Source organism: Leptidea sinapis, chromosome 22, assembly GCF_905404315.1.
Source record: "Leptidea sinapis chromosome 22, ilLepSina1.1, whole genome shotgun sequence".
NCBI lineage: Eukaryota > Metazoa > Arthropoda > Insecta > Lepidoptera > Pieridae > Leptidea > Leptidea sinapis.
Window position 1 is genome coordinate 3,212,060 of NC_066286.1, and position 21,572 is coordinate 3,233,631.

Sequence of the window (21,572 nt, forward strand, 5' to 3'; positions counted from 1 at the left end):
AATATCAAAAAACACTACACAACCTAAGCACAGTATTGGCATCATTAAAGCGTCACAGACGGTAACAGCCAGATTTATCAGAGACCTTAACATAAATATAATCTCAGACAGTGATCAAGTGATAGAAAGCGGATCTGAGGCTGTAGAACTCAGGCCCAAATTAAAAGGCTAATTTATGCGTACATATCCCAGCTAAACTGGCTAGCTAACTAATTGTAAGGGGTTGAAAAGAAAGAGATAAACGTTTTGAAAATGGAGGTAGTGCTGCATAGATTGCGTGGGGTATCGTGAACCAAATGTTGCAAAAACGTCTCGACTCAAAAGGAACAGGGTATTAAGCAGTTTTTATCTCTTGACCGTTATAGTGTACTTATATAAAGTGCAGTTCCGAAAGTTGATGTTAACCGCATTTAAGCATACTTATGCGATAGACCGACCACTCACCACAACAAATCCACTGTGGGCGGTCCCGTCCAAGAGCTATGAGCATAGAACAATCATATGTTTTATATTTATAAAAGAAATTAAATAGAACGGAATGTTTCAGAATCACTCTTTTACGATTGCTCCTCAAATAAATTTCATTTTCAGAGTAAAAAAAAATATATTTGACACAACATATTCTAAACTCTAAAGCCATTTGACACTTGACAATGTGTGTTTGACATATATTTACGCGCCAAACAATATCGTTCAATGCTTACCAATGCAATGTTCGTGAAAAGTTTTAAACTTGTAATAGCTAAGTTTTAATTAGTTAATCGAGTGTTCTACTTTAATTTAAACAAATCTCAATTAGTTTACTTCACGTCAAAAGCAATATTCATATTGAATGGTATTCAAGCTAACGCCTTACACGTTTGGGCGATGTAGGCGCGAACGGCAGGTGTTGAGTTACTAAACTCGTTGTATGTGCGGTTTTTTCATATAAGTTGAACATTATTAGATTTTTGGGAAGTTTAGCTAGCTATGGCGGCAATAACACCCCGTCGTTCTACACGTATTCCCCATATACACACGCCGAAAATGTCCGAAATAAAGAAGGGTCTGTTCGTACGTGAAGAAGCTCTAACAATGCATAGGAAATTACCAGTTGTTGATAGCGAAAGTGACAATGATGATTGTGATCTAGGGATCATCTGCGCGCTTGACACGAGTTCCTGCGATGAAAATGACCTGACTAATACTCCGGAGAGGAATGCAAAACGTTAGTAAAACAAATTTAACAATGGTTAGATTTAGATAACTTTCCAATAATTAGAGTAATATAGTATAAACATTTGAATGTTTTGAATTTTTTCATTTTGCATTCTCCAGGAAGACTATCAAAATGTTGAAAGTATTCCAGATATATAATATATATAATAAACATAAAATATAATTTGAGTATGTTCCCTAATGAGTCTTACTTCCCACAGTTTATCTATTATATTATGAATAACTATAATATATTCAATATACCTATAGGTCCAAGGAGTATATTATAACAATTATATTTATACTTATTGAACTGAGAGTTCATAACTAAAAGATGTATTAATTTTATTTTTAGATGTCATAAAAGGTAACACAATGAAGATCAAAGAAACTAAAGACCTGAAAAATTTCATGAAATCACCATTTACTCTTAAAAAATACCAAAATAGGTATTGTCCAGAACCCAGATGCTCTTCATCAACACCAGCTACCCCACACTTCCAGCACCATCCTGGTACTCCTTCATCCACCCATTCATGTGCAAGTGCACACACAACATCATCAACACCAAGTCGTGCACGGAAAAGCCTTGCAAGTTTAATTGCAGAAACAGAAAGTTGCAGTAGCTCCCTAAAAGATCTTAATTTTGATACAGACTCTAGTTCTGATTCAAAAGAAAACACTCCCACCAAATCTCTTCGATGTTCTACAAGGAGGCAGAACGGTGCTCATAAATATCAAAGCTTCAAAGGTATCCTGTCGGAGAATAACACATCTCCAATGAAAACTGCTGTTGTGTGCTTAACTAAAATAGATTTTAGTAATTTGATGTCACCTACACACATGTTGAAAACACCTCACTCTACAACTGTGGTGAAAGCATCTCCGCCGAAAATAGGACAGAGCCGTAGATCAGCCATTGAAATAACTGAAAGTCCTGAGTCAATTTGTGACAGTGAAAAGAGTCATAAACGACTACATTATGATGATAAGAATGAGAGTGGCCCTATTTCTAAGTATCCTAGATTAGATCCCACTACAGCACCTAAGGCCCGTCTATCCCTTTTCAATAGTGAGAGGCTTAAAGAAATTCTCTCAGCAAAGTCTTTCTATGGAAAATCAAATCCAGAATTAAATACCAACATTACAAATAAATTTTCTCATGCAATACAAGCATCTAATGTTCACAAAAACAGAGTCTCACACTCTCATAGACGGAAAAGAAGACCTGGCCAAATTAATATGGGAGTACGACATAAGATTAAAAAGCCCAAAATTAATAGAAGTAAGACAGTGGGAGTTAAAAGAAGCTTAAACAACTCATTGAATCAGAGCCAGACATCATTCTCAACTCAAGCTGACAAAAATGACTCTTTGATAAGTCAGAACACATCACAAGAAATGGAGCAGGGTATGTAATGGGGTATACACATGGTGTCTTATCTCAGATGTTGGAGACTTTAAAGGAATGTAAAAACTGTTTGATTCATCAAAAAATTATCCACTAAAAGTAATTTATTTCCAACTCTTATGATATGGTAGGTAATTTTTATGTGAATGATATGATTATAATTGGAGTAAAAATTTACCATATTTCATATCTTTGAACACTCCAACTTTGAAGATGAGACATCCTGTAAACCTATATTAAATACTTGGTTACATAAAGAAGCATTACTCAAAATAAATAACCTTACAATATACATAAAACTATATTATATTGCTGTCATAAACTGCAATATCTCTATATAAACAGCTACAATTTCTGGTATTTGAATGTTTGTTTTGATTATGCTATGAATAGGAGTGTCACCTTTGCACTTTGATCCAGAAACAAGATCTCTAAAATACCATCTTGTTGTCAACTTATAACATTAGTTGTCCTGACCTCTGAGATCCCAGGTTAATTGGATTAATACTTGTTGGTACAAACATTTGTATGAAGAATATTAGTATAAAATGCCATTATGATGACATTGCACATTAGGAATAATCCTGTAAAGCTAGATGTAATTGTTGAAAACAAATAAAAATTCATTACTACTACTTTTATATGTGAACTAGGTTTTACCAATTTATTTACCATTAAAAAATGTATCTTATGTGTTAATCCAACTTATAATCTCTGTGTGTAAAATTTCATTGAGATCTAATCAGCTCTTCATGATTAAGTAGACATTATAAAATATCCAATTTTCTATTACTGACTATTAATATTATTATCTCTAAACATTTCAGATAAAACAGATCCATTTGGAAAAGAGAAACTAACTGTAGAAGCTCTGCTACTCCAGTGGACAGAGGATGAAGAACCTGAAATTGAAGTACAGAAGAGACCAGATGTGCCATGCTTTGACAAAGCGGTTATTGATGAAACCAGTTCTATATTCCAACCTATCACAGCTGTGCCTGTACAAAGTTCTTTGCCCCTAGAGTCAGACACAGTAATTGTGGAAATTGGAACAGCAAAATCTCCTAATCTGACTGAAGTGACACAGTCAAATTCAAATGATGGGGAAACACCACAAGTTCCAGTTACTCCAAAAGCTGAAGAGGTAATGGATATTGAAGGTCATGTAGACAGTCATGGAGAGCTACCCAAAGGAGATTTCTTGCCTGTTCATGGAGGGTATATAGTTGTAGATGGAACTGTTGTGCATGGTAAGAATAAGATATATTTGATTAATTATTTAGAGTATTAAATAGGTTACTATGTTTCACTTATATTATGATGTACTTTACCTACCAGTGGGAGGCTCCTTTGCACAGGATGCTCGCTAGATTTTGGGTACCAAAACAGCGCCTATTTCTATTTTCACAACATTATTGTGTTTTGTACTATGTATGTAGCTAGTGAAATTACTAGGCAAATGAGACTTAAATGTCTCAAGGTGACAAGCGCAATTGTAGTGCCACTCAGAATTTTTGGAGGTTTTCATGATTCCTGAGCACTGCATTGTAATGGGAGGGCATATCAATTACCATCAGCTGAATGTCCTGCTCGTTTTGTCTCTCATTTTCATTAAAAAAATATTTCGTGATGCTGCACCAGTCACCAGGCAGTAGACTATACAGTATGGATTTTACATATATGAATGAAATGTAGGCTACCTACATATTTGTTTTCCCATTTGCTGACGATACACAAAAAATTAACAAAATTGGTGCACTACATTGGTCAAAATGTAGAATTTTTATTTTGAGCAAATAGGAATGTGCTGTAGAATTGGTACTTCAAAAGCCAAAATTGTGCATTGCTCCAGAGGTCAATGTACGATGTCAGTAGGTACAGAGAGTTTAGTTCTTCTAAATTTATTTAAATATTTAATTTGCTTAAAAATTTCATTTATTCAATTTAAACTTTTTAATTAAATAATCATTTTTATGTTATTTCTATGCACTAGTATTGCATATATTTATTATTTATTTCATAGATATGCAATCCATACTGTATATTATGACACTACATGCACAAACACAGTATTTTTGCTAATTTTGGCGTGCACATGAATGAAATAGCTCAAGTATGAATCTAAACCCTCTTTTTCACCCTTTTACTGGATTGAAGTTGTGAAAGTGAGTCTGAGGGTGGTCGCTCCATTCCCAATCTGTAATGACAACATCAGAAATTAGGCTGTCATTAAAATAATAATTTTAGAAAGTATCATGTTTACAGGGGAGGCCGTTGCCTTATTAGAAGCAATCCTGTTTACCCGCTCCTATAACCTGAATCAAACTGTTATTTTTACTGACTCCCTTAGTTGTTTATCATCCATCAAGGAAAACCCATTCCGGAGTAAGTCAAGACATCCAATTATTCTTCAGATTAGGGAGGCTCTATTTTCCTGTTGTCAAAATGGAATAGACTTAACATTTGTCTGGATTCCAGGTCATTCTGGCATTGCAGGCAATGAAACAGCAGACTCTTGTCCTAAATCTGCTATACAAATGGGTTCTTATGAACATTTTAAAAATAGTTCCCAAGATCTGAGTGCACTTTCTAAAACTTATCTCGACAAGTCCTGGAATACATACTGGAATGAATCAAAATCGGTTAAAGGTAAATTCTATGTCTTGGTCTAACCAGATATACCAAGGCGTCCATGGTTTTTTTCTCACATATATATGTAGACAGATGGGTAACCTCCACAATATGTCGCTTACGTCTTGGTCATTCCAGCACACCTCTCCACCTGCACAAGATCAGAGTTAGAGATCACTCCTTGTGTGAATGTGGCTTGAACGACGGTACTGTATCTCATATAGTATTTTCCTGTCCTAAACTTTTTCATCCCCTTTATGACGTTCTTTTTTTCCCCGTCCAGTAAACTTTGAATGTTTGTTAATGTCTGTGTTTAGTCCATATTGTAATTTTTTATGTAAATATGTGAAATGTAATAATATTAAGCTGTAAATATGTAATGTAGAGTGTATTTTGTATAATATTGTGTTGTTCCAGGCTAGAAACTAACCATATAAAATATCACTATACTGTAAAAACGTGCCACTTAAAAATTATCCAAATTAAATTCATGCAAAATTTCCATTAGTAACGTGTCTCTTCAATTCCACTCGACATTGGCGAAATAATTCGCGCAAGACTGGTGCAGCCACACGCCATATCTCAAAAATTTAATTGAAGTATCATTTTTGTGCATCAACAGTAACTCAAGTACATAAAAGTTTCACGTAATTAAGTGATTTACATAACATCAATATTTATTTTATTCCAGGTCAAACAGAAATACCAGACTTGGATGAAATTGAAAGAGAGTTGAGAATGTTAGATGAGCAAATACTGAAGATGGCTGAATCCAACAACATCAATGGTGAGGCTGTGATTGCCTCCACTGAAAGTGTACCTTTGCCGGGTCAGTATTGTAATAAAGCCTTATATTCCGATCTCCCTATATTTGTGTGTTATGGCACAGTCCTCCAACAACACATTTCTCTGTTTTATATTTTTTAATTTGTTCTCCTTATTTGTTTTTTTTTCGGGTTCCCTACTAAGAGTAACCAACTCAAGTACTAAGGCTATCTGTCTGTCTGTAGTTCTATCACATGCCATAAAGCAAAGTGGCCAAAAATAATTAAGGCTGTGTTAAAAATAATTAAGACATTGTTAGAAGCCTTGTAAAGTAATTCTAAGTATTTTAAAATAATTCTTTAATTGAGTCAACTGACACAGATAATTAATGTTGTCGGACTTCTATTCTATTCTTTCGACTGTGGCTTTTACAAACAGGGCACCACAGTATAGCCAATGTTAGGTTGCATTAGGCCACCATATGCCTCATCTAATCCACAGTCACAAAGAGCATTTGGTCACTAATTCTAAGATAAGTCAAAAATAATGGAGAGCAAGCATTATTAATAAATGAGCTTAAACAAACATCCTATTCTAAACTAAAAAAAGCATTATAATATTATATAATTAGTGCCTATTTGGCAATATAATAACCCTATCTCTATTATCACTTAAGAAAATTATTAACTTATATTAAAATGGAGCTTTGAGATATCATTGAATTAGTTAAAACAATCACAAAATTTTTGTCCACAGAAACATCTGCAGTGACCTCGGAGAGCAGTCCAGATAAAGGCAAGCTGTTCCCAATATTCAGCAAGCCGAACCCTGGATTGACAACACCCACATCTAAAGGTAACTTACATCTACACTTGCGCGAAACTTAAGTCCTATCAAATCGCTTTAGTAAAGAACAATGTTTTTATTTGCTTATATTAACTGTACCATATGGCAACGGCATGAGATCACCGTTTAGTAATCTGTTATTTGTTTAGCACACATGACATTAATACATGTGTATTATTGAACTTATAGAGCTTGGGTTTAAAATTAAAATAAGTTGTGACCATGTGAAAATTACCAGGCCATGACAAAACAATGTCTGGGAAACACTGAACTAGGCCAATCCTAGCTCATTTCTTGTCTTTATTTTATGCCAGCTGTTTCTTTATCAGTCTTTGTGGAAGCATATACATTCCTAAATATTTAATAATGTATTATGAAATATCATTTGCAGATTCAGTAGATAAATGTAAGAAGAAAATTCTACTTAAAAGTGGCCATGACCAGTATCAGATTGATGCCGGACAGAAGAAATTCGGTGCTACTGAGTGTGGCGAGTGTGGTGTTATCTATCATGTGAGCAATACACTATATTACAATATTATGATATATAATCTATTTATAGTCATCATATCAGGTGGAAAATGTCCACCGCTGGGCAAAGACCTCCCCTAAAGATCCCCATGACAATCGGTCTGGGGCTATATCATCCAACCTTATCAGCAATGACAAGATCATCCATCTATCTTGGCCTATATTGGTGACTTTGCTTTGGCTAAGGTTTTCCTAATTTCTGGTTCGATCTCGCAGGGAAACTCCGAGCATAGCTTTGCATGGACAGGCTCTCTGAGCGACCATAACATAATATATTTATTTACCATAGTGAGTGACAATAACATATTTGTTATGTTTTTAAAGTTATTACCCTCACTTCTGGGATTAATACACAAACAAAATTGAACAAAGCATACATGAGTTAGCTTAGTTGGCAGAGCACTGGCACGGAACGCCAGAGGTCGTGGGTTCGAGTCACGCATCGTTCATAGATTTTTGTTTTCAAATTTTACTTGAACATAACATATTACAACAACACTTGGTAAATGTCATGAACCTACAGCAAAAGAACTTGACATTCGAAGAAGTAACTGAAAAGAAACTCCCAGCTTATCTTAAATCCTGTTATTTCAATCGCTCAGGCTCACTGCAACTTCGTCACCTTTAAATGCAGCCTTTGAATTATTTCACAGGTGTTTATATAAATAATTACGAAGCACACTAATAATTTTAATTATTCTTGAACTTGACATGAACTCTCGTTTTATTTTTAACTCGGTATATTCTTATGAAGAAAATGTTAAATTTCAGATCGGTGACCCGGAAGATGAACACGCACATTTCATCCATCATAACGCCACTGACGTTCTCAAATTTACCGTAAGTTTTTTTTTTATGTATTTATATTAACTTGCGCTCTCGCAATTGGCTGTTACTGTATGGTAAAATTTTCTATGCGAAGTAACGTCCATTATTTCTGCTATGTTACTTAAAAAATGCTCTCTATCGTATTTTTATTATTAACGCGAGTGTTACACATTCGAATAAAACACTTTTTAAAATATTAAGACGAGTGTAATTGTAACTGTGTTTTTTCGTTCATTCGATTTTGTATTTTAATTATTATTTTAGTTAACGTGACGTTTGGTGACCTTTCCAGAACACGCCGGAACACAGTTTAAAAAGTGTTTTATTTTAATCCTCTTTATTTCAAAATCTTTAAGCAGTGTGCTATGTCCTTGTAAACCTGTTGTACAAAAACCGTGGGTATTACTCAGAAGTCCGCAAAGAAGTTTAGAGTCGCGAGGAGAAACGTGGAAAGAGCTTGAAATCTTGCGAGAACAAAAATATATATATAATAACAGAAAGTATATGTTTTTAAACTTTTATTATTGTGTTTATTATGACGGGTACTCACGATTCATGCCATGGGATCGAAATATCGACTTCAAATTAATAAGATATATATCGTGAGTACTCATCATAATAATTACAGGGCTATTGTATATGTCATGGCAGTTATATTGAAGAGAAAGTGAATGTATAAGAGAATGAATAAGAGATGCACGTGAAGAGTACTTGAATGGAGACTAGAGTGAACAGTAAAGGGCCCAATTGGTCCTTTTATCAGGGGCATCCATAAATTATATCTCACGTTAAGGGGGTGGGAGGGGGGCGACGAAATGTGGCAATGTGTGAAAAGGGGTGGGAAGGGGTCCCAAATTTTGTGACGTCACGTTTTTCAAAACATATTGGTTTATATCTAAGTATTAAAATACTTATTTTAGGATGATTTATTGAATTAGACGTTATTTTACGGAAATCCATATTTAATCAAATGTTGTGAGCCTTCTTGAGTGTAAATTCCGCCAAGATTCGTCTTCAATCAATTCGACACGTGTTTAGCACCTACACGAGGCATCCTCAGGAGATGTTGATTCGTCAAATTCTGGCACGAGTCTCAACTCGAGAGTCTCACAACATTTGAACACTTATCTATCTATATATATATATAAAAATGAATTGCTGTTCGTTAGTCTCGCTAAAACTCGAGAACGGCTGGACCGATTTGGCTAATTTTGGTCTTGAATTATTCGTTGAAGTCCAGGGAAGGTTTAAAAGGTGAATAAATAAGAAAATGATGCCAAATTAAATAAAAACAACAAATTTGTTTTTCCTTTGATGTGTCCATACATAATTTCTATGAGAGAATTTATTGACGCACGGTTTGACTGTTCTGCTGTGAAACAATTTCATTACGACAGCAGGGTGCATATTTTACGAAGTAATTTTTGATGTTATGATATATTATTGACAAATTCATATAAAACATTAGTTTATTTATTATATACAGAACAACGTCTGTCGGGTCAGCTAGTTTGAAATAAATACCTATTAAACTTGCTAATGCAATATAATTTAAATTTTTTTATGTAGTTAATTTTCATGTTGATGTTTTTGAAACATAATTTAAATAGAAATAAAAATAATTTCGGAATACTGCTGTTTAAAAATAATTTTCTAAATGTTAAATTGGGAAATATGTGATATCACTAGGTAGGGGTGGGTCTCACAGGTGGTCACAATTGTGACCACACGTGAGACACGAGGACGGGAGAGGGGTCATAAAATACGTGTTATTTAATTTATGGATGGCCCCTCACTGGGTAGAGACATTCACTGGCATAAGATCGCCGGCTGTGGTTAGAATAGGGAGAAGGCCTACACCAATATTAGATCACTAAATGACTCATGTTAATAACTATAATGTGAATGTTATGTACCTATGTGCCTCCATAATATGTGAATTTGCTTGAAACTGTCATGTCCACAATTTTAACACCAGGAACAAACATAAACTTATAATGCCACACTACTCAGCTGAGTCAAGTAAGTAAGTATTTATGGGCAATGTACAAAACATAATATGTATTGGGAAATTCAAAAGAACGAACGTTTTTGTGGTAAAGATACCACAGATTGGGAACTTCCCAGCCCTCAGGCTATTAAATAATAAGTTTTATTGTACAATATTACATTGTAACCATATTTGTGAAAAAAAAAAAGAGTTCCACCGAGTTTCTTGTCAGGTCTTCGGCATACTTTCTCAAATGCGTGGTAGTTTTTGGCTTTCAATAAGTGATAGCATATCCTTTTTTGAATAAAAATATTTGTCTTTGGCTAAGTGGGTGTGATTGTATGTATTCGTTTCAGGGTCTGAAGGATGAGTACATTGTGGATAAGTCTGGTACAGCTCGTTGCATCCGTGTGCGAGGGGGTGAAAATGGCTGGAGACGAGTGGAGACGCTGTTAGACAGAGTGTTGCATCCACAACTCGGCTATCCTGGACCCCTGCCCAACCAACCACATACCTACACAGTAAGTCAGGGGAGACCATAGACCAGTGGGGGGCTACCAGAGGAAGAGAGTAACACAACGGCGTCTATGTCTGCCGTGAAGCAGTAATCTGTAAGCATTATTATGTTTCGGTCTGAAGAGCTACCTAGTGAAATTACTGGGCAAATGAGAGTTTATAACGGAATAATATATCTCAAGGTGACGAGCGGAATTCTTGGGTTTTACAAGTATCCTGAGCAGTGCGTTGTAATAGACAGGGCGTATCAATTACCATCAGCTGAACACCCTGCTCGTCTCATCCCTTATTGTCATAAAAAAGAGAGTTAACAAGGTGTCATCATTACTCAGTTTCTTGTTCAGCTATAGCATTGTTAAGACAATAAGTACTATAAGTAGTACGGAATCCCTAAAAGTCTGACAACCTAATTATTGTGATCTCTTTATTTCCTGACCGATCCCGTAAAAGATCTAAAGCTACATTATTTATTTATTTTATTTCAGGCATACTTATACATTGAGAAGAAAGAAATAATAGGGTGTCTGATCATGGAACCCAAAACTAAAGCTAACAAGTTACTGCCTGGGTCTCCCGATTGCTGCAGTGTCGAGACCTATCCTGTTAAGTAAGTTAGATACAGCAATTTCTTCCAGAAAACTCAAAATAATAATACAAAAGCTTAATAAGATTGCTTCAATGAAATCAAAATGAATGAATTTATTTTGGAAGAAAATGTTTCACACAAAATATGTTAATGAAAATAAATATGAGCTTAATCTTAAATACAAAAAAAAAAGAAAAAATAAGGAAATCTAAATGATGTGTGTGGCACTGGTCTTCCAAAACTGGAGTCTACTTATTAGTTACAGTCGGGTCAATACTTTTATGAGCACAACATTGATTTTCAGTGACCCCATTGTGTGACGTTTGAAGCTGAAGAGACATTTTTAAAAGTAAAAATATAAATAATTGTTGCACTTAAATTAATAGTTAAGATTGTATTAAAAATATATTGTTCAGCAAGGGGTGGTTATATTAGTGAATCGTAACAAGGTTTATTAATTTATTGGCACGAGGTGAAGTCGAGGGTCTCAATATATCTGAGTAGTGGAACACTTTTCCTCAACTGATTTAGTATTTATACTACACTGGATTATCATTGGATGATAATAAAATCAAATTAATTTTAGCAAACAAATTGTAAATATTGAATATGACGCTAGTATAAGCTAGTGCACTCCGGTAATGTTGATGGACTTTCTAGCTTGTTTACAAATTGAAACTAGCAGTGTCGTTCTCAGTGTAAATATTCAATAGAAAAACAAATAAAAACGCAATTTTTATGCCCCTTGAGCTACAATGGGAGTGGTTTTTCGTACAACTTTTCTGCTTGGATATTTGTCCGTAATGAGGCACTTTAGCCCCAGTTGTCGTACAATAAGAATGCATTTTTCGCCTTATATTGATATTTGGCATTCTACAAGTGCGCGTTTTACCAGGAACTTCATGCCTCTCAGTCACTTTTTGGCGTCTACACATTATTCCTTGACGCTAGAAAGGTTTCTCCACCTAACCAGTAAATAAGGCTGCCACCTCATTATAGTTATACACCAAGAAAATAAGAAGCCTTTTGAGTTCCTTGCGTCCGTTCTTCTCAAGCTTATTAGGCCTTGTTACGAAAATTTTTGAACTATGCGGGACTCGATCCAGCTACGTCTCCTGTTCCGTCCGAGCGCTCTTTCCAACTGAGCCAACCGTTCAAGTACTCATGGGTCGTAAATTTTTGTATATATCTTGTTCAACTCTCAGGTTGTTGTAATTTAATTTGTATAATTAGTCCCTTAAGTGAAGAATATCACTTTAAAATAATAAATTGCTCATAAGCCTTGTTAAATATTTAATTAATATTAGACTTTGATTTAATGACATTATGTTTTCCGCGATACAGGCATGCCTAGTGCGGAAAGCGCTGCTAATTTTGTATTTTTATGTATCCATTTGTGTCTGTAAATATATTTTGTTTCTTTCTTTCAGATGCGGAGTCAGTCGCATATGGACGCACCCCTCGTACCGCGGGCGCGGCGTCGCCTCTCGCATGTTGGACTGCGCACGCGCATCGTTCCTGTACGGCGCGGCCGTGAGCCGCCAACACGTGGCCATGTCCGCGCCCACTCCGGCAGGTAAAGCACTAGCCACCAAATATTTCGGCACCGAGAACTTTTATGTATATTTAGATTGAACATTAGTGAAGTGTAACGATGAACAAGTGAAGTGTAACAAAAAGCAAGTAAAGTGTAAGCTAACAAGTTTGGAATCGTTTCGTTTCTCTTAATAATATTAATCACCTTAATTCTTGTGTAATATTACACATATTAATTCACACTACTCGAATTTTAAATGTCCATATTTGCTGCATTTTATTATTATGAACCGATTTTAACCGATCTATCGGAACATTTATTTTCAATTTTACCAACATTTACTCAACTAAAATCACTGAATGTGAATCTGTTGTTAGCATTTTTGTTTATAAAGTATAGTAACAGCTATGTTTATTTTTATGGTAATAAAGTAACTTGAGTCAATCGGAACGGTTACATTTTTCTTGTACTTGTTTCATGTGTTCGCATGACATCACATCACATCATAGTGTTAATGTTATGATAAGCTTACTTCGTTCGTTTTCTTATTTATTCTTGAGTATAATACATAATATGTAATGTCACCATTATTAGAATTTTTCAATTTATCTCTTACATATTGTGTCATTATTATGCAGAAAGTTAAATAGCTCACTCAACTTTTTCTATTCATGTCAGTTTGAAAATATGATCTAGATGGATATTTCTAGTTATGGGTTCGAATAATAGATACTTTAACAATGGTCTTTTAAATTTTCTAAGTATGAATTTCATATGGTTTTCTTTTAATTTTGATATGACTATAGATGTCGTTATTCTAGATTTTATTTTAATTCTTATTACAAGTGACATTAATTGCTGTTCAATTTATTTTTATTAAGTACTTTTTGTGAATGCTTAAAGTAGTGGAAATGAATACACTTGCTTATAAGAATAAACTTAAGGTACATAATACCATTTGATAGTAAGTTTACTTTTTAATGTATTTTAGTGTGTTTGTTTTGTGAATATTTGGGACCAATATTAATTTTAGGTGTTTTTTTTTGAGATTACTGGGTCATAAGTGCCAATTTTTTAGATAACGTGTATGTTTGTATAAATTTGATAAGATTATATATATTTTATAATCTAAAGCAAATTTACATTTGCTTGAAATATAAGTCACACATTCAAATATGGACTGTAATGCACCATTTTATAAAAGACCTAGGACTGTCAGTAGCTTTGACAAAACTCTTAAAGAAACAAAGAGTTAGTAGAGTAGTTAGAAAAGAGTAACTTTCAACAAACAATAATAGTTTAAAAGTGATTTAATCTGTTCAGTTGTCATTATACAATATTATATAACGTCTTATCTGACCAACATGACTACTTCAGGTTGGTTTGTGAAGATTTTGATGAAGTGCCATTATTGTATAATTTGTCAAGTTGATACCATATTCAGTAAGATAGAATACAATATTTTTAAATAAATATTTCATACAAATCAAATGTTTTATGTACATGCTATAATGGGATGTCCTTAAAGTACAGACTTAAATAATAACTTAAAACACAGATAGAAAACAAATAAATATTTTTACAAATATTGTGTAGTGTAACAGTGTACTTTCAATGATATTATTTCTGCTATTAAGTCTCAACTTCAATTCAAAATATCAAATTCGTAGTTCGTTGGGTCGCATCTGGTCCCTCACAAAATCCCTGCCCATTACAATACAGTGCCGCTCAGGATTCTCGAGATACCTAACAATTCTAAGCAACACTACAATTGCGCACGTCACCTTGAAACATAAGATGTTCATTTGCCCAGTAGTTAATTGTGGTATCCACAATCTATCCGGAATCCTGTCTTCGTAGCGCTGCGTATTCGTCGTTCACGAAGGGGCACCCCATTAGTGTCGGTACCGTAATAAGGTAGAACCATTCTCTCTCACCATAGCGACCCCTTTTTGATCCGGTACGTGCAAATGTGTTTTCGAATTCATAAACCGCTATTTCATGCATCATAAGATTGGCAACATTTGTGATTCCTCTGGTGTGACCATCATACATGCATGTTTGTCACACTAGTGCTGTGTTTCATTCTCATATCTAGCAGGGTTGCGAACCCTCATAATTGTCAGAACTTCTGCATTAAATGTTATCAATACATAAATAAGTAAGCTTTATAGCTGATGTAATTTACAAAAAGTTCAAACAAAAAAATTCGCACTTTGGTTCCCACTCAGCGCGTTCTCTGACGCATAGCCATCCTCCAGGTGTTCTCACATGTCGCAGTTCTGTGCCAGTCTTGGCCAAACCATTCCAGTATATTTTTCTTCCCTTTTTTTCGAGAACCATCTCTGACGATCCATTCGGTTATAGTTTTGGTCCATTTATTTTTACTATCTATATTACATATTATCTTTAAATTGCAGAACCTAGCTAGAAGTGAGTAACATATTGTAAAAAACTTTCTTTTGCGATTTTTGTCTGTTGGGTTAATTCCATATTTGAGTGTGCCTCACATAGAAAACACTGGGATTACTGGTATACATGGCTTTCCATTGAATTATATTTATTCAGTTTGTGTCAACGGCTCAGACAGTTCTAGAATAAAAGTCTTATAAATTGATTAGTTGTTGAAAGCTCTATTTTATACTGAGGTTTGTTTTTAAAAATGTATTAGATAATGAATGTTATAGTTTGTGTTAAGTAACATAATATTTAAGATTTATAATTTTAAGTAAAAATACCTCTGAGCCAAGATTGTTGTAAGTTCTATTGCTCTCTAGATGTAATAACGACCAAGACTTTTTAAATATTTCTGGACAAACTGGAAAAGTTTGTAAACAGACAGCAATGGCATAAGTTTTATTACTTGAAATGTTGGTAACACTAGGTTTAATATTGCTTTGCATTAGATGGAGATATTCCTAAGGCACTTGTCCCACCTCCTGTTAGCAGGCAACTAATTATTCTCAACTGTGTTCTGGCTGTAGAAACATACAATAGATGTTCATTTGCCCAGTAATTAATCGTGGTAAACATAATCTATCTGGCATCCTGTGTAAAGGTTCCTCCCACTGGTGAGTAATGGTATATCCTGTGTCAATACAATATAAAAATGTCATATTTAGTTGTTCATTGACTGTTCACACTACCGTTCCACCGGTTTTTGCCAGGTACAGAAGCTATCAAAGATAATACTGCCTGAGCAATGCTCACTTAGTAGTCAGAAATACCCCCAGTGGTCATTTTCAACTAATCGCCCGTCGCATTCATACACTAAAAAACAATCGGTACTAAACTGCACTCAAACTTGCTCGTTCTTTGACGGTTGTGGGACAAATACATGAAGTTGATATTACTAATTACATAAATTTTCAACATTACTTTTGCCATTTGGATCTAGTCTGTCTAAATTGTTTTATATTGGTTCCATTTTCATTTTTATTAGCATGATAATTTAATGTCTGGTCGGACACTCAAATCTTATACGCTTATTATATCGTACATAGTACTAGTAGTCATAAAACTGTGGCATTTATAGCATAGGATATCTCGATTTGACCGAATGGAGTATATTTCGATGCTGAACATATAATTTAATAGGTGCATATGTTGGTAAACATTTTTTTTTTATGAACTACAATTATCGAATAACTGACCAATAGCGTGGTGCCATTCTCATGCATCTCCCCTCCTCACCTCATATTTACCGCCAATTCGGTCCACAAAAGATACACACCGGTGCTTTTTTATGTCGCGATATCTATAATATAATTTTCTTCTAATAATCAATATCAATGTTTGGAACTAGTTTTAAAAGTAACGGTTATTTATAGTAACAATTAGTATTATAGTCTTACAGTATTATTTCGTTTGGAATGTAAACGTTAAAGAAGTTTTCAATTAACTCTTACCTGTAAATTCCGTGCGCTCGTCTCGTGCAGCCAAACCTTGAGAAAATATAACAAAAAATTCACAATTAACTTCTATCAAATGACTGCGACCACTGAGTGATGTGGAATAAACCAAAAACCTTAAAATTGTAGCAAAGTTATAGCTATTAATCGGAATATAATGTTCTCGATGTATGTTAACCGGTTCCAATTTTTTTAGAATCCAAGCCTAGAATAATACATCTGTAGCGGTCCACAATGGCTATACACAATGAATAATCAAAAATATTAAAATTTTGAAACAATATATATAAATAATAAACAAAATTTAAATCACTCTTACGCTACTGTCCTACGAGTTCTGAACGGCTATGACTCAGCGTGGGACAAATAGGCTACTAGATTATACAGGTTGTTCCTATATGATGTTGTGAAAAATTGATTTATCTAGATTCTAGGTGAACAATGGATTTTTTTGAACTTTTTTTGTTATAATTACGGTTAAGTAGTTCTACCCATACGTGCATTTAATGTCACCACTATCCTAATAATATTATAAATGTGAAAGTTTGTATGTCTGGATGTATGTTTGAACTTCTTTAACGCAAAATCTACTGAATAGATTTTGATGAAACTTTACAATAATATAGCTTACACACCAGAATAACAAATAGGCTATAATTTATAAAACTATAGTGTGAATTATACAAAATATAAAAGAAGTGTGATTGTTACTAATGAATACAACTAGCGCCATCTCTTATCAACTAGCAAGGAAAAGATCAATACAATTTATATGGCAAAACAACGTTTGCTGGGTCAGCTAGTAACAAATAAATAATCCAACGACAGTCGTACTAAGGTATATTATAAGCTCCATCCGGTCAAAGAGGATTAGATTAGGTTTAAGTATTATTTTTGATATCTTTTTTAAACACAGTTTCATTATATATATCATTACACTTTAATTTATAATATCTACTGCTTGATTACTTCGATAAGTACATTTTCTAAGGCAACGATATAATTGGTGTTTTCTATATTTATTTAAGATTTGTAGGTGAAATTTTTGATGGAAGATTTTTTATTTAAGTACTTTAGAATGATAATTTTATTTTGGACATATTACTATAAGTTTTTTATTTTTCATATTGTTTGCGGGGCCCATCCAAAGATACATTGCTTTGTACCTTTGATATGCCATAGAACTGTATATAATATTTATTTAATGTTAACTTTAAACACGGTTTCTAAAAGGTTGATTTGTAAAATTAACAATTCGAAATTTTTAAGAGTGGTCAGTAATGATTATAATAAGTTTATGACACTCCAACGGTTTGCATGAGTACTACGAGTCAGGGACAATTAAAATAAAATTTAAAAAGAAAATACTAAAAATGATGTATTCCATTAAATTGTTAACGTATTTATAAAACCATAAAATATAAATTTATATTATGGATTATCACCAATCATAATATACATATAGACATAGTTAAGGGACACTCGCGAGATTATGACAATTCAAAAGTACAAACATACATACATAAACTAATAATCATATTATCCTACTTAACGACCCACATCGTAACGGGCCGTCCATTAATTACGTAACGAATTTCATAATTTTTTGACCCCTCCCCCGTCCTCGTCGTAGCTGGTCACATTTGTGAGAGACACCCCCCCCCCCCTGCCGAGTCAGATGTCACATTATCAATCAATTTAACATTTACAAATTTAAGAGATTACAACAACAGTATTCCTTAATTATTATTATTTCCATTAAAATTATTTTTCAGTAAAATCAACAAAATATAAATACTTTTTATATTATATTTGCAAGTTTAGTACGTATATAGTATAAAGTTAGTAGTTAGTGTAGATATCGAGTATTATATTCTGAAAAAATGTGATGTCATAAAATTTTGGGACCCTCCTCACCCCATGCCACACAATGTCACGCTTACCTTCTCCCTCCCCCTTAACGAGTGACGTAATTTGTGGATGGCACTTGCCCTTAAAATAATACCTTTAGATTATGTGTATTTTTTGTAACATTTCACTGGATCGCGCCTTGATTCAGAAATTTTGAATTTGGAATACAATACGATATGGCAACCCTATCAAAAACGATGTACACCTCCCGCCACCTAATAGGAGTGTTCAGAACAAATTTCCAACCGGTTAAATTGCTTTGCTATATTGGTATAAATCTACCTAAGTAGTTAGTTCACAAACCTTGCGGAAACTGGGCTCCCGTGTTATGTATGTTTTTATGTATTTTTTCAAATAATGTGTGTTCATTACATTATCGAAAACTATTTGATAGAATTTGTTTTTCTTGTATTTTAATTTGTGAATTACAATTTGGTTTTTAATAAAAACTTTTTGACCTACACGTATTTAATTTATTATATTCTTTCACTAGACATTGAGAAAGAATACTGCTTACGAATTCCTCGGCAGTCCCGGGCCTAGAGACTCCATCTTCAAATTTTCATAGGGATCGGTTAACCGATATAGATGTGGTATCATTCAGCATGACCTGGTGGGTTATTGCAGCAGAGAGGAAATTAATTCTCCACGAACAATACAAATCAACTACTACAAAGCTTTGAAAAGCGCGTACACCTTCCTTGAAGTAATAAAATATGAAACAGAAAAAAAAAATCTATTGCAAAATAACATTTATTACTATAACAGTGTGTCAGCTTAATACATAAATATAAAACAATTTAAAATATAAATGACCAGTGTGTCTCTTATAGGCTGCAAGTCCTAAATCATCTTTAAACATAGGCGATATGCTTCTAGGTGCTATCTTCATCTCCCAAGATATTTTTTTTTGCTTTCGGGCAGGATTTCTTCGAACACTACGTGAACGGCCAGATATTTTTCTGTGACAAACAGAGGTCTCATTGTACCTATTAATAGCCCAGTACACAAACATTTTACTAATACCAAGCGTATGTAGTTTTAAAAAATTGCATTTGGCTCCATACCTACTTTTTGTAATACAATAACAGCGATTCGGTTCTTCGAGTGGAGTGATAAAGACTCCACTCCATTTTAATATCGCAAAATATAGGCGTCAAAATGAGAAAACTCATATAAAAATGACAGATTCTAAATTCAGATGTAATAATTTGTTTATTTTTAATTGTAACAGTATTTATGGCCAGACTAAGTATATCGTGACTACCCGTCATAATAACTTTCGCCACAAAAGCATTCATAAAATGCTAATTTTTATAGAGATCGGTTGAACAGTAAGGCATGAAACGTAACATAAATTACATATTTATCACTCATATATACCCAGCCTATATGGCTTTAATGAATGCCTTTAATATTTTGTCTGACCAGGAATCTATGGAATCTATTAACGCAATGTTTCCACGATAATTTTAGTTTAGAAATCTTCTAGTCTTCGGTCCATTTTCACATAAATAAAACTTTTTTGACTCCTTGATTAAACCCAATTACCAAATCACGACTGACACATAATGATGACGCGTTGTAGTTTTCGACCATTTGTAAAGCGCTAGTAATCCTTCTTTGGAGCTATGAGCATGCAATTTTATACTTAAAAATTATGCTGGCAGAGGAGGGACGAGTGGGTGCTTGAAACAAAAACTATTTCCTGATCAGAGTAAATTTTTATATTGTAAAAACCAAAATATTGTTCTGTGTTTTGTATACCAAAAATCACTTATAAAAATATATGTAGGGCCTGATTTCAGGTCATAGTCTTACTCGTGTAATCTAGTTGGTCTAGGACTAATAAACATGTCCAAAATATACATATTTTACGTTTTATTTACCATATTTATTATTCATGTTAAAACTAAAGAAACGCAACCGTCAAACGATTCAAGAAGTGATTCCAAGATAGTAACTAAAAGTTCCAGCCTTAGCACGATAGAATCTGATATTAATGTGACCCACGGAAATATGGATCATGATGGCAAGATTGTATTTATTGACCCGAAGCGCCCGTCGCTTGGATATCCAACGTCTCTGCAGTTTTTATTTGTGTTCACAACTTTGTTGGTCGGTGTTATAGTAAGGGTAATTATGCTAGCCACAAGTATGTGTATACCCTATAGAGTTGTAATGTTTGCAATTGGTGGTTGTTTAGGATTCCTCGCCCACACGTATCAAGGTTTTAAGCCATTCGTGAACGTCTGTTACATCGACGTCGACTCTCTTTTGACATTATTCCTCCCAATTCTAGTCTTTTACACTTCTTATACGGTCGACTCTCATTCCTTTTGGAAAAACTCTCTTCAGATACTGTTAGTAGGTGTACCTGGTGTGCTGTTAACTGCTTTAATTGTTGCATTTATGGCTTATTATTTGATTGAGTCCTCTTGGGACTTCCCAACTGCTGTCTTATTCGGAGTGATATGCTCTCCGATACATCCAGTAGACGTAGTTGCACAGCTCAGAGAATTAACAAAAGGAAAGTACATAAGTGTTTTATTACTAGGCGAAGGTTTAATTGGGGATGTAACTACAATGATTGTATTTGTTGCTTTGTATGGATATTTGGCAATGGCAATAACAGAGGCTTCGCAAATATCGTTGATGCTATTACGTTTTGCTGGAGGGGGTGCCCTTTTGGGACTTCTTGCGGGGAAGATAATATCTTTGATACTTTCTTTAACTTATAATGACATACTTTGCTCTGTTACAATTACTTTGTCAGGAGCATATTTGACTTATTACATAGGAGAGAAATTTTTCTATGTCTCCGGGCTATTAGGAACAGTTATTGCTGGTATTTTGGTTAGCAAATCTAAATCTACCGTAGCCCCTGAGGTCGAGCAAGCCATATCGAGTTT

The 21,572-nt window shown here is 34.1% G+C and overlaps 1 protein-coding gene across 1 annotated transcript; it reads left to right on the forward strand.

The window, feature by feature from the left end:
- The first annotated feature begins 702 nt into the window (after window positions 1-702).
- On the forward strand, window positions 703-13,236 carry LOC126970969 (N-acetyltransferase ESCO2). The gene is made up of 10 exons (XM_050817124.1): window positions 703-1,207; window positions 1,553-2,608; window positions 3,436-3,858; window positions 5,931-6,068; window positions 6,761-6,859; window positions 7,242-7,363; window positions 8,153-8,221; window positions 10,556-10,720; window positions 11,201-11,322; window positions 12,732-13,236. The coding sequence occupies exons 1-10, from the start codon at window positions 970-972 to the stop codon at window positions 12,934-12,936; spliced, it is 2,637 nt and encodes an 878-aa protein (XP_050673081.1). The 5' UTR covers window positions 703-969; the 3' UTR covers window positions 12,937-13,236.
- Window positions 13,237-21,572: the final 8,336 nt, after the last annotated feature.

Bases quoted from the DNA above. Each gene is read 5' to 3' on its own strand.
- LOC126970969 (XM_050817124.1), top strand. From the start codon at position 970: ATGGCGGCAATAACACCCCGTCGTTCTACACGTATTCCCCATATACAC. The intron at 3,859-5,930 runs GTAAGAATAAGA...ATTTTATTCCAG, and splicing joins AGATGGAACTGTTGTGCATG to GTCAAACAGAAATACCAGAC. The intron at 11,323-12,731 runs GTAAGTTAGATA...TCTTTCTTTCAG, and splicing joins GTCGAGACCTATCCTGTTAA to ATGCGGAGTCAGTCGCATAT.